The following is a 17,199-nucleotide window of genomic DNA, read 5'->3' on the forward strand; positions in this document are numbered from 1 at the left end:
CTGATCGGAGCACAGGAGTCAAATCTCCGGTTCATCGAAAACGCCAGGTCAGCGACAAGGCCATGTCAGCATAAAAAATCAACGAGGGAGCCACGGTGGCAACGCTGCAGCGCCGAGGTGGCGGTGTGACGTGGATGGTCCTCCCTCATCCATCAAATATTACACTGGCATCGTGATTCCTCTGCTCTGCCACTTCCATCGATGAAGCCCCTTTACACGTACAACACGAGCCCTGGTCTCGCATTCGCTTCCTCGCTATATTTACAATCCTGCATCAGCTTCATGAAGCACTTGTAGAACTGCAGTCTCGTCTTACTTGCACTCGGAGGATCGAGAGTTGTCGCCATTCATGTAGCGTTCCCATCTGCAGTTTGGGTAGCATTCCCGTTGTGAGTTTTACTTTTGTGGGGGCGGTCATCGTTATCATCGGTGAGTAGATGCTTGTGTAGGACTAAATTTGGTGAGGTGTGTGCTATTCTGGCTTGTTTAATGTTGAGATCGTTTCTCTGGAGTTTGTGGGTTGCAGATGTTTGCCTCCGCAGGTTTGTATTTCTTGATTGGGTGTGTGTTAGTTGCTAGTCCGTTGAAGATTGTGTCGATTCGTTGTGTGTCGTCATCTTTTAATTGCCTCTTGATATTCTCAATAAGGAATTTCTCCCAGGAACCTCGGTGGCTGATTATATGCTGGGGTCGTTCTCAATCGCTTCTATCTTCGGGTTGGAGATAAACTGATCAGTTCCTCGAGATATGCTCTAAAAGTACTCTACAGCTAGTCATGTTCAGCCGCGTCCTATCCAATTGCTTTAATTTCTATGCCCTGTCATCGCTCTTCAACATCGATGTTTCTTTGAACTTTTCCCATGCCCTTTCCTTAAGGATCTGTTCGTTAAAGCTGTATTCTTGTCCTAAACTGTAATCTTTGGAGAAGCTAAATTGTGACATTGTAAGTCTTGGACTGCTTATCTTTTACGCATCGGTAGAGCATCTCTTTACGACTGCTCTTGGTGGTCTGTGTAATTGGTTGATGTGTCTCATATTTGCTGCCTAGACTTGTTAGTGCAACTGTTAATTATAGTTTTTTAAGGTAATCTTCAACGATGCTTGAGTACTACAGTGTAATACCTTTATTTGAATCATTTTCAGCCGTTTTCATGTGCAGCAGAGAGCATTAGAATCAAGGAGTTGAAAGCATCCGTTTGCTTTTAATACGCACAATCGTTTCGGTAGTGAGCGTCATCATGCATCGCGGCGAGAGGGAGCCTTATAATCCGTACCCTGAGGAGGGTTACGGCCGAGGAGAGGAATTCCCAAGAAGGGATCACCATCACCCCCACCACCCCCACCATTCTTCAGAAGCAGGACCTCAACATGGCATGAATCTCGAGCACAGACCTCCTCCCCCGGTAGTATATGGAGGCTCTGCGCCACACGGGTATTCTGAAGGACCATACGGACAGGAAAGAAGGCCTGGTCCTTACGAAGAGCAGAAACCTGGAGGACATGAAGGGTACACAGATTACAGGCACGGAGGATATGAAGACAGGAGGAACACTTCTAAATACCCAACTGGATCTTATGTTCAAATGGATTCGTTACCCGGCGGCTACGATGCTGGTCCTCCGTCAGGTTAGTTTGTGAATGAATCTGATTCCTAGCCATATAAATTACGAGACTAGGCTTATGCAAAATTCTTTTTTCCTAATGAATGTGCTGTTCCACTATAAAAGCTAACGCAGGATTTCAGCTACTGAGCTGTTATAGGAGCTTGGGATATTGATGTAGGTCATGGTTACGGGAGTGCGGAATACAACACCTCGCCCTATGCGCCCGCCCCACATCACAGAGCAAGGGATGAGGATGAGGGTCCTCGCCGAAGGCAGTTTCCTGGACATCCTGTAAGAATTCATTGCAAGGCGGATCCTAGTTACAACCTCGCTGTGGTACCTGGCCAAGGCCCGGTTATGGTTCCCACTGACATAAGCGATGATTACCAGGTGAGCGATTTAACATATTTCCCCTTTTCCAAATAGAGGAGATAGAGAACCCACTTTTCACTACAAGCTCGTATCTTTATAAACATTTCATAACCATCCCTGAGACCTCTAGTTTCAAGCATTGTTCCGCGAATTGTCGTACTGCTGCACAATCACATGAATGAATTTAGTACCAGCCACCCGCATACTATTCTTACTCAGCGCGCATGGTGATATTGACTTTTAATGTTTTTTGAATGCTTTTATCCAAAAATACCCATCAGGTGTGGTACAAGGATGAGACTATAAGCACTCGAGTGACGGATGAAACTGGAGCTAGTGCCTTCTCTTTGATCAACAAGGCTACAGGTCAAGCTTTGCGACATGCACCTGAGGACCTGAAGCAGGTGTTGTTGTTTACAAGCATCCCTGTTAATGCTTGAAGATGAGTGACTCAAATTTTCTAGATTCCTGATTCACCGGACTGTAGAAGTTCAAAACCTTAAGATAAAGCTTAGAATCAGCTTGAAACAGATGTGCTGATTCTGAGTTGGATGTGTTGTCGTATTGCAGTGCCTTTTGACCCAGTATGAACCCAACGGTCTCGATGACACCATTTGGTGGACAATGAGTGAGGATATGGGCCAGGGATACCACTGCATCCGTCTTGCGACGGATATCACCCGAAACATGGATGTTCTTCGTGGGGATAAGAAATCGGGGGGTGTGAAAGAGGGATCGCCTGTCATTACATTTGCTTGGAAAAAACAGGATAACCAAATCTGGAAGATGACCCCTGCTTGTAAGCTGTTGTTTAACGCACTCGTTTTTCTGAACTACTGAAATTTTCTAAATTAAGTTCAGAGCTGGAATGGAAGACTCTAATTAAACCACATCTGGATGCTTGTGTTGGACATCTGGTACTCATGTATACTTTTGGTTTGCAGGAGGAGGATGTTGTGGTTGGTGTGTTAAAACGCACACTTGCATTTGAAAAGTCTGCGATGCGGATGTTGAAGTTAGAGGACCCGTCTATAAGTGGGTTCTATAATTGTGCATGTAAGGTTCTGCTTGATGGCATAATGTAGGAATGTTCGCAAGTATGAGTGCAGGTGGGTTCGCAACTAATTGATCTTACAGCTGCAGCAAGATTATTTGAGGAAAGTTGTTTATATGTCTTCAACTACTTATAATACAATGCATATATTTTTGTATAGTACCTCAAGCATTGAGCGTTTAGTAATTTCAGATTTATTAAACAGGATATTATGTTTTGCCGATCTTTCAGGCCATTATCAATCTATCAATAGTCCTTGCAGTTGAATTAAATGCCAAGTTGAAAGTATATTTTCTTTTTGTTATTTTAAAAGAAATTTATTTTCTAATATCAATTTTAATTTAGACTTCTTCATGAATCTAAAGAAAATATGTATAAATGTTTAGTGGAAAACTGTAAAAATGTGAAACAATATTTAAATAATTGTAGTTTTTAAGCTTTTTAAGTAAAATCCATTGAAAAATATCTAATGAGGATAAAATACTTCTAAGATTAAAAAAGACTAATCATACACTATTAAATAAGAAATTAAAACTTCTCTCTTCAAATTCCATTCCGTTTTGAACCTTTTATATCTTAAATAAGAGTGGTTACCAATGCCACCAAAATTTATTCTTATTAAATTTTCAAATCTTTTTTATTAAAATCAATTTTACCCTTCGAAATTTGAAAAATCAAAAAATATTAGAAATGTAATTTTAAATGGACCCAAAATTTTACTAAATTGTTTCCCCATCGTAATAATGAAAAAAAAAAAAAAAAAAAAAAAAGAAAAAAAAAGAAGAAAAGACCTCTAGATTCATTTCTCCATTATTAGATGTACAACTAACGAAAATCAACCACATTCATCATTATTATTTTATTCTTTATTAAAAGTGAGTAGAATTTGTAAAAACATGGGTCTAATTAAGATTCTCTTAGAAATATTAACAATTTCATTATTAGAATAATATATATATATATATATATATATATATATTGAATAGGTGATAGGATGTAATGGCAATAGCAAAAATTGTGGTGGCATTAGCAATACCTTATATATATATATATATATACCCACAACTTAATGAATCAAATTATAATCTCATAAAATTCTTCATTAAATAACTTGTTAGAAAAAGTAATCCTTAAAAATATGTAATTTTTAATTTGTTATGAAGTACACCTTAATATTTCCAATGCTAGACACCATAATTTAAATATGTGAATATTAACTTATTATTGACGTTTTTTTGTATCAAAATTTGAAAAATGATCAAAAAAAAAAAAAAAAAAAAAAAAAAAATGTACTACTGTGTACTTTATATTAAGTTAAAATAAATTTGACATGATTTACATGGACTTTACAACTAATATCTAATCCAAAATACTTCCAGTTTTTTTATCCCAGTGGACTGCACATCAAACTTCAATCATTAATTTCTTTCAGTAGTTTTTGTTATACTAGACCAATTTACAAGAATGTCACATTTTATCATTTTTAGAATATATTTGCCAATAATAAAATTCAATTAATAAATGTGTTTGTTATTATTGTAGATTGCCAAACCATATGATATCAATTCAAAGGTCACAATTTCTTTTAAAGGTTTAAAAGAGACTGATTCCAATCTTGGAAGTAAATACATTTTTTTACTTTTTAAGATTTAACAAAAAAATATATATATATTATGTTATGTGCTCACTTATTTTTTTCATTCGATTTAATGTAACTGCTATGACGTATATCATTTAAATCTTATAATTTAAAAATATTTTCTATAATTTTATCCATTAGACTTTGTAGTTGGACTGAAATTTTCTCAATTGGTTGATTAAAACGGAAGAGAAAAGTTGTAAACAAGTATTTTTTAAAAACATGAATGCATTACTTCAATACACTTAGGAATTCCTTGTGTTCAACAATATTATGCATTTGTGCATGATACTTAATTTGTCATAAATATTTAAAGTTGTTGGTAAAACTTAGTTTTAATTTTAACATCATCAACTCATTTCATCGAACTCATGCCCACATGTGATGATGTTAATCTTGGTAGGTTCTGGCACAACCAATTTTGTTTTCTCCTCTCATACACTCATTTCCTTTTAATAGAATACTTTGAAAACTTATAGATTGAACTTGTTCATGTGGTCCTCATAATAAAACCCACTAAGTCCATGATATAAGTGATTGCAGAATATAAATGGATGTAGCCATCCAAAAGAATGAGCCATCACCATGGACCATGAAATTTGCTCATTTACTCCCAAAAAGACAGAACATTTTGTTGATGGAAACCTAATTAACATGCAATCTTGTACAGGGAGTACTCTTTGCATATCTAACTGCTCATGGATATCAATAGCCAGCTGTGAATTATAAGCAATTGCTAGCCCCTGTCCTTCAACAGAGTCCTGTTGCATCCTCACCAAATTTGCTGCTAATTGCAACTCTCATGACTGAGCCACCACAATAGTAATTTTTCTTACATTCACTGGAAAAAGTGTATTCATGTACTCTATACAAAAGAGCTCATGCATTGAAATCATTTGACTTGTCAGCAACTATTTACCCAACTACAGTTCAAGCACTTCAAAACGCCATGTTAGGGATCCACAGTCAAGTCTGCAAGTCTAACGTAATACTTTACTAATCATGGCATATTTTCCCACAAGGTGTGTTTGAGAAATTGCTCACTAATGAGGCGTGAAATCATTAGTGAGCAATTACTCAAACACACCAGCAGCTACTACTCAACGACAAGTAACTTTCAATGGAGACAGCCTTGTTATGCTGGTTCGTAGAGTCACCATAGCTTGCCTCTCATACTCATGGTTCAGAGAATAGTATCCTTTCTCGTACACCAATGTAGCCGTTAAGAAAGGGCTAGTGAAGCAATACACGTATATTAGTCACCGCATATATTAGTCATACGGTTACGAAAGTATACGTGCCATAGCAACATAAGCTGCAAACATTAATTTAATCTCAAAAATCTCCATTACGGTTGAATTACTTATGCACACTGGTAATAAATCACGCTCTCTTAAATTGCATTCGACCACGCCGCCTCAGCCTTGGTCTTTTCTCCCACACAAGCTCCCTTGGCTTCTCCAAATCCAATTCTTCCACTATACTCAAAAAAATAGTGATTAATTGTCGTCCAGGATTAACCGTGTCAAAAGGAACTCAAGCTAAAAAAAGTAGATAAATGGCTCTTCACTGATGAATGTTAATACAAAAGTTAACTAAACAAGCTGGGTGTTTTCCGGAAGTGCCAGACTAAAGTGCAAAAGAAAGGTGCGGATTACGAAAAAAGACGTCAAAACCAAGCTGACCTGGATAGCTGTTAAGCGATTTGCCAGCAACTGCCAAAACTTGTAAAGCAAGAGGTTTCCACAACTCAGATGTGGAAAGAGGTGAATCCATCCCAACACTGAGTCCTCGCAGTATGTGTATGGTACGCAAGATGTAAAACAACCCTCGGGGAAAGGTCTGCATGACGCAAAGACTTGTTTTACATTCAAACTTTATCCAATTTCAGGGATGTTCACTTCAAGGTTTAAACATATTCTACAACGTAGCGCTATCATTTCGCTTAAGATGCGAGTGACATCCAAATTAACACACAAGGGATAATATGAGAACCTTCACAGAAATGTCATGTAGCACTGCATCATCACCAAATGGGTTCGCCACAGTCATTCCAAGAGGCAGCTGTGTGTCAAACATAATAGTAGCTAGTGTCTTGAAGTTCTTTGGATCTTTCTCTGCAGATACAGTGGTCTCGATGCCAAGGTCCCTAAACATCAAACCACCATCAGAAATGACTCAAGGTTACATCATTTCCTTCAAACAGTAAGAACCGAGAGCGTACGGCCATCAAAATTAATTCGGGTAACTTGACTTATATATCATATACTCTTCCTTAAAAGAGCACTGTGCTCGAGAGTACAAGTGCACCCCTCCGGAGTCACCTAAAAGGATCTTACATAGCATTCTTACACTACTTGGATGATTGAGGGGTAAGTAACAGTCAGATACAACCTCCAGGGTGCAATTAAGTTTCAATATTCGATTTTACGTTCAAGTAGACGACGGGGTTGGAAATTACCGATAAGAAAGACCCATCTCTCGCACATTACTAGATGCAAGTGCTACTATTAGCCGTGCAAAACCCAGCCTTACTTTATCATCAATCTCCTTCACCTGCCCATAATCCAGAAGAGCCACCTGCAACATTCCAATTATCTTGGAAACCATCAAAATATGAAATATCAAAGTAACTGACTATTATTTCTGTTCGTACAAAATTCAGACTGGGATTGCAATTCACTATTATGCAAAAATAGCATGTGAGAATTCTGTGGAGATGTCCAAGAAAATTTACCACCAATCATGAGACAAGTAACAATAAATAGGCAAGTAAAGAGAGTGTTTGCCTTCCCCTTCTTGTTGATGAGAATATTCCCAGGATGAGGATCAGCCTGAAAGAAACCGTCTCTTAAAATCATCTCTCCATACGCTGTTGCCAAGTCGCTCAAGATTCTCCTGACAAATAAAATGTAAGACCAACTCTTTTAAGCAAAAACTCAGAATGGTAGTAATTAATACATCGATTCATACAATAAATGAAGGGCGTTGAGGAGAAAGGCTACATGAGAGCCTTGGCTCTTGCATAAATTGTAAAATTCACTACTCTCCTAACGCACCAAATTGAACAAAGAAAAGTTGCTGCCCGTTTGAGAAAATAAATAAATAAATAAATAAATGCAAAGACCTTATTCGTCCAATGAAGATGCAATAAAACAAGCTTGAACCAGGGTAAACAAACTCGAATTCCCGAACTGTGCAGTGAAGTATGTTCCCAACCTCTTGGCATTTTTGGCAACAGAACCATTGGGGTTGATACCCCGTTTTGTCATTTCATCTCCCATTTGTAAGATTGGTATGCCCTCAATGAAGTCCATTACCAGCACTTTTCTGCAAGCATCACCTCAAAGCCATCACAACAATCAAATACTGGAAGCAGAACTTTTAGAAACTAAAAGATAGAAAAAAATAAACTAGGCTGAGAGGATTCGCCCAGGCATCTTCATGAATAACTAGAAACGAAGAAAAGGATAAAACCGCGACGTAGCATATCAGAATAAAGACAAAGACAATCAACACTTTCAACAAGCAGAATCTCAAGGTAATGTGTTGTATAAACTTGGAGGTGAGCTTACTCGGTGACCAAATCTGGCACGGAACGAGGAACCGTAACGGGTGGTTTTCCTTTAAAGGCCACGTTCAAGGACTCGGAAATGCGGTCCATCGATTTTGATTCTCTTATGAAATCAAACTCGAATTCAACCTGTGCAGAGAGAGGAGCAGAATCCTAATCAGAACAACTTATGCTGGAGATCTACTTTTAATACACATGGTAGGGGAACGTCAAAAAGAAAAAAGGAAAAAGGAAAAAAACTACGAGAAAGAAACTAAGATTAATAAATAAATAAATAAATAAAGTGAATTTAAACCTGTTCTTCGAGTTCATCAAGAATGGAAATTAGATCGAATGGCACATCGAATCGTTGCAAGAAGCTGGCAAACACTTTTTGGTTCCGGATGTCTATCATCATCAACTCATACGCTTGAGGGTGTTGCACCTATTCATCATGTCGAAGAACCAGAGTAAGTGAGAATACTTCTAAATCGTAAATAAAATCAGTAAAGAACCCGCCAAAACTAGACTATTCTAGCGATTTAGTCCCCAGCTTCTTAGCGTGTAAAAAGTTAATTACAACAATCAATAATTTACTAAAGTGTCAATAGATCAGATGATAGGATTACCTTGACGGCGACATCGTTAGTTGCTCCCTTCAACCTGGCGCGATGAACCTGCACAAATGCAATCCATAGGAACATGGGAGATCACTAAAGGTGTCATAGGCATACATTATGAGAACATGACACACAACCATACTGTTAAGTGGGCGACATCAGGTTCAAATCAAAAAATTGGAATCTTCAAGCCAGTTACCAGTTAACGAAAGCATCAACAACTAAAATTTAATATAGGGTTATTAATTCATACTTGTGCAATAGAAGCTGAACCAAGAGGTTCCGTTTCAAAGCGCTCAAAAACATCCTCCACAGTCCTTCCCAATTCTTGTTCCAAAACTTTTAGGACCGTCCCAAAGGGCGTTTGTGGGGCGCGGTCACACAGGACTACCAATCTCTTCACCCACGGTAGCGGTGCAAGATCAGGTTTCGCTAGTATTTGTGCCGACTGCCAAAATACAAATCACCGTGAATAGAATTGCAAACGTAAGCCCCCTCATTAACCTCAAAAATTACTGGATGGAATGACGAATGAGTGAGGAGGCCATTTTAATATATGCATTGCAATCAAACTCCCGATTTTGAGCACATCACGAACTAACCTTCAAGAAAAGTCCTCCCAGTTCGGTACACAGAGTATAAATCTTATCTGCCGCAATTTCATGTCGCTCCTCCCATATACGCTCGCGCTCTGCTTCATCCTTCACAAACTGGACGCGGACTTGTGTTGCCTATACACGCGAATGGTTCAGTTTTGTTAGACAGAACGAAGGCCCCATTCCAAAGTTCGCGAAGGTTGTGATTCTTGTACCATCCACAAAAGCACAAAAATGTCTGTGAATTGAAATTGAATGAACGGATTGTGTAGAAAGAGGTGCAAGGAAATCGAATAGACCTTGTAACTCGCATAGATGGCAATGGTCCGTGTCCAGAATTGGACAGTTCGGTCCATTTTTCTGTGTGCCTTAATCCCAAATTCGTGTATGGCGCTTATGTGCGCACTCCTCTTCTTCTCATCGAAGATATTCCCCGCAAACTGCTTCACACGCTCATCCATCTCTTGATGTCTCTTGTGAATTCTACTCAATTGCTGACCTCTCCTCTTCTCATCTAAAAACCCTTGTGCAGCGGTACCGAAATGTAGCACACGCTGCTTCTCAGAAGATATCCATTGCATTGCATGATCACCAACCCATCCGAAAGGGTTCAATGACCTAACAACCTCCGTGCGCTCCATACCCGTGGTAAACTCACTCTCAAAGCTTTATGGGTGCGACAGTCCTCGAACGAATATACAAGCGCCTCAGACATGTACCCATAAAACCCTTTTACATGATATCCCCCTGCACATAGCCCTTGACCGATCACAATGAACAAATATTTCAACATTCGGCAGCCTCAGACTCCGCACATCCATAGGTAATGTGCTGAGAAAATGCCAGTCAATAATTTCCCCCATTACCTCGATTCTAAATCCAATGAATGCAGGCATGCGCTATCCGACTACCCAACAACCAATATTCACTACAGCTATCGAAGCCAAGTTCGAGAAATTGCACGCCTAAGCGGACTTCCCAACACAATCACGTGACGCTGAGCCCTGCCTACTACAAGAATTACAAAGCGAGCTTCCATAGAAACAGCCGCAGCATCCATAGCCAATCCATTTCATAACTCACAGCTACGACGGCACACGAACCCACCTACTACACAACACCGCTATTGAACCAAAAAGAAAAGAGAAAAAAGAAAAAAACCGACTACTGCACTCAATCACAGTCAATTCGTCGTATCCTAGCTTCAAATTCCAAGTCCCCTAAAACTTGCGGCTGTCACTTGTTTGAGGGAAAAAGCCCGGGACACTTACCACTTTATTCCGCCTAAAACATAATGGGTAGGAATCACACCAGACACAGATTCACCACCCACAGAAACACTGATGCACGTGCAATCTATACCCTTGAGCCGCTAGCAGTTGCGTGGATCGTCACTCTCCGTTATTCTCAGTTTGGGATGCAGTGGCAGGACCCTGTGGTTGACAAAGTTGACCACCAACTAAACGCCATCACATCGTCTCGTCTCAGATATCAGGATGAGGCCCCCATTATTTTTTACTGCTCAAATTTGCTCAAGGATGAGCGCGGAGGTCGCCCATCCATTCATCGCTGCGGTTGAAAAGCAGAGGTTGTAAGGATGCGACGCAATCCCCTTGTTTGTTTGTTTGTTTATTGTTGTTGTTGTTACGCCATGGTTCACCGCATCTGTGCACCTTCGTGACGCAACGGGAATCTCGACGCAACCCTGATCGATGATGCTCTCTCTCACTCACTCACTCTTTCTTTCTTTCTTTCTTTCTTTCTCGCATTCCCTCCCTGGCACAATCACACTCACACTCACACTCTTGACGTGTGCTCATTCACTCTCCCATTCACGCATAATCGCTCATTCGCATTCGTCTTCGTCTTCGTCTTCGTCTGCTCGATGATGGTGGGGGTGGGGCTGTCAGTGGGACCTGGGCACTTCTCTTTGCATCAATGAATGCAATGCCGCATTTTTTCACTCCCCTTTTGATGCATTGGTCATGTTCTCCTTTGATTTGACAGAGCACGTTTGCCGGGTCGCACTGCTGTGGCTTCTTTTCATCTCTTCATCTCGTTTTTGGAGTTGGATGTTGGGATACAACATGTTTCAAGCTGGATATCCCTGGTCATTAGAAGCACTCTTGTTTACCTTTTGCGTGGGTCCAAAATTTTGCTGTCCGCAATAGTGAGTGCGTCAAAGTTCCGAGTTTCATCAAACTTGTGGGAGTCTCAGCTCCACTTCTATCAAAATTGTGGGTGCTTTTCAAAGTTCTGAGTATTATCATGTTAGTCTTGATTATTATCTACAAATTATTATTTGTAAGTAAGTTTACATGCCCGTCTGCTTATTATTTAAGCTTATAATTCAATTTAAGAGGAGAACATGACCAATGCATCAAAATTAAAGAAGATAAACTAATTTAAGGCTTTCAAATGATAAATAAAATTGTATTAAAAAACCAAGTTAGACACCTTAGTTTATCAAATTTTTAAACTTCTTACATAGAAAAAGAAGATAATTTGAACAACTTAGCTTAGGCAAATAAAAAACTTATAAGTAATACAACTATAGTTGTTCAAATGAGATCTATAAGAGCTAATTTATAAGAGTTAGTAAATTTAAATTGGCTAAGATGTATTAAAGACATTGTAGTCTCAAAAGTTGACTTTATATGACTAGATACCAAAATCTATAGTTTAATAAATATGGTATATTTCTTTTGTTTTGTTTGAATTTAAAACATGACTTTTCACCTTACAATAGAATTTGTTTTAATGCTTGCTAAGGTGAAAAGTCATATTTTAAATTATTTTATAATTTTAATTGAAACTTATGATATATATATAAGATTCTATTTATAAGTAGAAAGATTATTTATGTGTTCAAAATAAATCTTTATAAATCATTTATTACAAAAATTTAAAATTTAACAAAAAGTCTCAACAATTTTTTTAAAAAAATCTTAGAGTATAATTATTTATATGTCATATTTATAATTATAATTCAATATTTTTAATAAAAAATTATTAAAATATATATATATAATTTATAGATTTTTTAATATTTTATATTTATAATTAATTTATTTATAATAGTATTTAATTTAGATATATTCTATAATAATATAACAATATATTAATAAGTTGAGCTATTATACCTTAATCGAATAAAAAAAAGAATTATAAATAGTTGTCTACTTCTATAAAAGGAGGTGGCATTTATCTTCTTTCTAAGATATTTATTGTCTTATATGGCTCAAAAAGAGACACATGGAATATGAGATAGATTTTTATAGATTCCACTAAATGTAATTGATAAGCAATTGGATTGATTTGTTCAAAACTAGAAAATGATCAAAGCTTATAGTAATCCAACTTGTCACAAGGACAATTAGTCTTGGTATTGTAATGAAGTAACTATATCTTGTTGTCAACATGGAATTGAATTTTTTTTTTGCAATAAGCATCTATATTGGTCTTTTGTCATTCTTTGAGCTTCTTTTAATTATGTCTTCATTGTTATATATAGCTCAAATAAAGGATTCGCCCAATCTTCTATTGCATAATTATCAACTTTTGAGAAATTAAAAGAATCAAGGTATAGATGATAATTATAATTAGCAAAGAAAGGTGTTGCTCTAAAGAAGAATGCATAATATTATTATAAGTAAATTCTAAAAATAGTAAAAATTATCTAATTATCTTATTAATATTTAATGGTACATCTTAAATACTATTCTAAAATTTGGTTTATGTAATATATCTATTAATTACTTTAAAATTAAAAAGCTAAAAAGAGCTTTATATCCACTTTTAAAATCTTGAAAAGGATTCTCCAAAATCTTGACATAAATTGAATCTCCCTATTTGATATAATATCTTTAAGTAATTGATGATAGCAATAGATATTATCAAGAAAAAACTTAGTCATTTTTTTACTTATGATAGATTTTGTACATAGTACAAAATATGCCATCTTAATAAAATAATTTACTATCACAAATATAAAATCATACAAATGTAAGATTAAAAGATCCATAATAAAATCTATAGAAATAAAAGACTATAATTATTTTAGAATTGGTAATAACTAAAAAAATCCATAAAATTGATGACAAGGAGTTTTTTATCTTTAATAAATATTATATGATTGTACAAAGTCTTTAATTGCCTTCCACATTAGAAGCTACTAAAAATCTTTAGATATTAGCTCCAAAGTCTTATTATATCCAAAATATCTAATTACAAGAAAGTCGTGATGAGCTTAAAAAATACATATTCATGCTTTATTTTTTAGAATGTATAATTGTTCTTCAAAATAGAATATATATATTTTTTGAATTCAAATTTAAAAATATCATAAGATTTAGAGTAATTATTCTTAATATTATAAATAAGAGGATTAGAGGACATATTTGATTGAACTTGCTTAAAAAAGATTAAATTAATAATCAATGTTGATTTTATTTCTTCAAGATAAAAATGCTTTGGCTTCAAGAGAATTATTTTTTGTTGATCAAAATTTCTATTTCCTTCTTTTGGTGCAAGATAAGAATTTTTAGAAAGAGCATTTAACAAACCTTATTGTTTTTTAGGTTGATAAGTGATCATGATAAAGACATGCTCCAATAGACTTAGTGATGATTCAAAACTTGTGCCGACATAAAATACTAAAGTTTTTTTTGATCTATATATATGGTGATTGGATTAAAAATGCCTTCTAAATAATGACACCATTTTTGAAATGAATCCATGATTGGAAAAAGCTCTTTGTTGTGGATGTGATAGTTAATCTTGGCTATTACAAATTTCTTAGAATGAAAAGCTATCAAGTGGAGTTTGCAATCTCTTCCTATTTGTGACAAAATAACATCCATAGTAAAGTTTTATGCATTTATTTTCATAAAAAATACCTTTAAAAGTTGACATTGTTGTATTATAATTATTTATATTATGTAAAAATTAACTAAAAAATATAATATATTTGTAAGTGTTGATGTGCATTAGTGGTTAGTAGATTAATTTAAAGAGAGTTGATGTAAGAAAATTTATTTTGATGTTTACTTATATTGGTTATGGTGTTTAAATTATATAGGATTTAGATATTTAGTATAAAATTTAAGAAGAAGATTGGAGCTCAATGATGAAGTTTCAAATCTCTAAGAAAATTATTTAGACAAATGAAAGCAAGATATAGATGGATGAAGGCAAAAGATAATTATCTTCATCTCTAATGGTCGAAGGCCATATCCAACAGGCATTTAATAGGCTGTCTACAACCATAATAAGGATTTTGGTAACTTCAAAATAGGCATTCAAGAATCAAAAGTAAAGATTATAAGATTTAGGATTTGGATTATAATTTTTGTTCAAATTTTAATAGATTTGGAGTTAAGATGATGAAGTTATAGCCATTTGAAGTTAAGGTGACTTTTTAAGACTTATTATTGCTCATTTGAAGATACAAGGAGTTTTAAAACAGATTTTAGAGATAAAGAGGTGCAATTGCAAGGGTGATTTTAAAATCTACATTTTTTATGAAAGAATTTTTGCATTTGAAGTTTGTATGTAGGAGTTATAGAGTGTTAAAGATAGCAAATATAATTCAAAGGTAATAAGTCAGTTATTTTATTAATAGTAATGGTTGGAATCATATCTTAAGTTTTTGGATAAATTTTTAGCTCAAAATTTTCAAAAATATATATTATTAGATTAAAAATTTATATATCAAAATTTTATGGTATTTAAGTACTTAATTTGTGAGATATAAAGAAAATTGCACATACATGTATGTAAGAAAGGGTTTGAAGCTACTATTAGGATTTTGACAATATCTAAAGATCCATAATGAATTTGCAATAGAAATTTGTTATGGTAGTTGTTAATAGTACAATGGTGTCAAGGACAAGAACTCGATGAAAAAGCAATTCACACAAGAGAGCCTTCACTCAAAGAAAGGTAACAAAATATAAATAAATAAGTATGTATATTGAAAGAGAAACTAGAATGGCTATTGCCAAAAGACAAGAAAACTAGAGATCCTTGAAACTAGACTAAAAGCAAGAAAGGAGTTGACAAGAGTGAAGAAGGCTTCACTCTTGTCTCTATATATACTATCTAACTAGGAGCTACGTGGCGATGTTCTATAGGACCTCCAATATGTGTTGACTTTGTAGGATACATGCCTTGACTTATAAGGCAAGTTTTTCTACGTGTGGGCTACATAGTTAGCTTGATCTTCAAGCTAACAACATGTGTGGCACATGGCCAACTTGTTGACCACGTTTCTAATCCAAAAAGTCAATTAAAGACACCTATGAAGTCAAAGCAACGTCTATAAAGCTTCTAGGAAGCTTCCATATTAAATACTATCGAATTAACTTATTTTTATCTACTTTTACTTACTTCTACATATTTGTATATGTAATTAATAGCTTACATGAGTATGTCCGTGACATTACCCCCCTTTCTAGGGACAAGTTCTAAGAGGAGCGGTCATCATATGTTGAGGAAATCTATGATGCAACAAATTGTATTCGCCACATACTCTCATCTTTGTTCTCTTCGAAGATGATTGATAGGGCCTCTCAACCATCAGTAGTATCACATATTAGGGCGGAAAGACCACCTAGTTATTTGATCATTGTTTAGGCCTTCATAACTTCCTTTGAATAGAACATTTGGAACACCATCAGGAGTTGTTCCTACCTCTAGTAAAATCACCAAACATCGGGAGTTCCTTCCCAAGTCGTGATACCAAACACATTATATCTCGCCATCTATTCGAGGAAAAACATGTCATTCTTGAAGATCTTCATCTCGATTGCATGGTCTTGAAAGTTGTGACAATCGTAATATCTCATCCGACAAGTCAATAAATGAAGGTTTTTGAGTCGAATCTGCTGGTTGTTGGTTCTCCATCTCCTGAGCGTTACAACTACAAAGAAGCTACAAACAAGGATTGAAAGTAGAATGTTATCTTGCCTAGATATTGTTTCTTTTATAAAGAAGGTTTTTATCTTGATTTAGATGGATGTCGTCGATGAAAAACCTCCACTGCCTTTGCTGCATTTGCAAGATTCTTTATTGGCTCCCATGTGCGTTCACTAATATCATATCCACGCCAATGGATAAGATATTCCAATTTATTTTGGTGCACCTTGAATCTAAGACTTCTTCTACTTCAAACTCTTCATTATTGTACACTTCTATAGGAGGAGGTGGAGCTTGTCTTCTTCTTGGTATGTCCACTATCTTGTATGATTGAAGAAGAGATACGTGGAATACTGGATGGATTTTCATTGACTCCGGTAGATATAAACGATATGCAATTATATTGATTTGTGCAGAAATAGAAAATGGTCCAAACCTTCGATAGTCCAACTTGTCACAAGGACGAGTAGTCTTGATATTGCGACAAAGCAGCCATACCTTATCACCCAAGAGGAATGGTGGTTGTTCCTTTCGATAGACATCCGCATTGACCTTTTGTTGTTCTTGAGCTTCTTTTAAATGCGCCTTCATCGTTGTATGTCGCTCTGATAAATGAATTACCAAATCTTTCGCAGTAGGATTATCAACTTTTGAAAAGTCAAAAGTATCAAGTCGTGGATGATAACCATAATTAACAAAGAAAGGTATTTATTTTATAGAAGAATGTACCGTGTTATTGTAATCAAACTCTACCAATGGCAAAAGAGTTGTCCAATCATCTTGTTGGTAGTTAATTGTACATCTTAAATATTACTCCAAAACTTAATTAACAAGCTTCGTTTG

General features: G+C 35.8%; 2 protein-coding genes across 10 annotated transcripts; one reads left to right on the top strand and one right to left on the bottom strand.

Moving 5' to 3' along the window:
- The first annotated feature begins 301 nt into the window (after positions 1–301).
- Positions 302–3,192, top strand: LOC112290756 (uncharacterized). Of its 8 annotated transcripts, none has more exons than XM_090255289.1 (7): positions 302–429; positions 662–943; positions 1,160–1,626; positions 1,783–1,994; positions 2,258–2,380; positions 2,547–2,775; positions 2,921–3,192. In XM_090255289.1, coding segments are annotated over exons 3-7 (954 nt in total). In that variant the 5' UTR covers positions 302–429; positions 662–943; positions 1,160–1,238; the 3' UTR covers positions 2,923–3,192. The 8 variants fall into 8 exon arrangements, with proteins under 8 accessions (XP_090111415.1, XP_090111414.1, XP_024393179.1 ...); XM_090255288.1 differs by having other exon boundaries at positions 662–758; positions 1,144–1,626; XM_024537411.3 differs by having other exon boundaries at positions 662–758.
- A 2,284-nt stretch (positions 3,193–5,476) lies between these two features.
- On the bottom strand, positions 5,477–10,928 carry LOC112290814 (uncharacterized). 2 transcript variants are annotated; one of them, XM_024537538.3, is made up of 13 exons: positions 10,710–10,928; positions 9,738–10,185; positions 9,445–9,573; positions 9,096–9,290; positions 8,852–8,899; positions 8,539–8,667; positions 8,245–8,372; positions 7,889–7,999; positions 7,459–7,567; positions 7,131–7,249; positions 6,665–6,818; positions 6,355–6,511; positions 5,477–6,147 (listed from the first exon to the last, which is right to left on the bottom strand). In XM_024537538.3, the coding sequence occupies exons 2-13, from the start codon at positions 10,077–10,079 to the stop codon at positions 6,053–6,055; spliced, it is 1,716 nt and encodes a 571-aa protein (XP_024393306.1). In that variant the 5' UTR covers positions 10,080–10,185; positions 10,710–10,928; the 3' UTR covers positions 5,477–6,052. The 2 variants fall into 2 exon arrangements, with proteins under 2 accessions (XP_024393306.1, XP_024393305.1); XM_024537537.3 differs by having other exon boundaries at positions 9,738–10,197; positions 10,710–10,923.
- Positions 10,929–17,199: the final 6,271 nt, after the last annotated feature.

Source organism: Physcomitrium patens, chromosome 13 (assembly GCF_059467195.1).
Source record: "Physcomitrium patens ecotype Gransden chromosome 13, ASM5946719v1, whole genome shotgun sequence".
NCBI classification, from domain to species: domain Eukaryota; kingdom Viridiplantae; phylum Streptophyta; class Bryopsida; order Funariales; family Funariaceae; genus Physcomitrium; species Physcomitrium patens.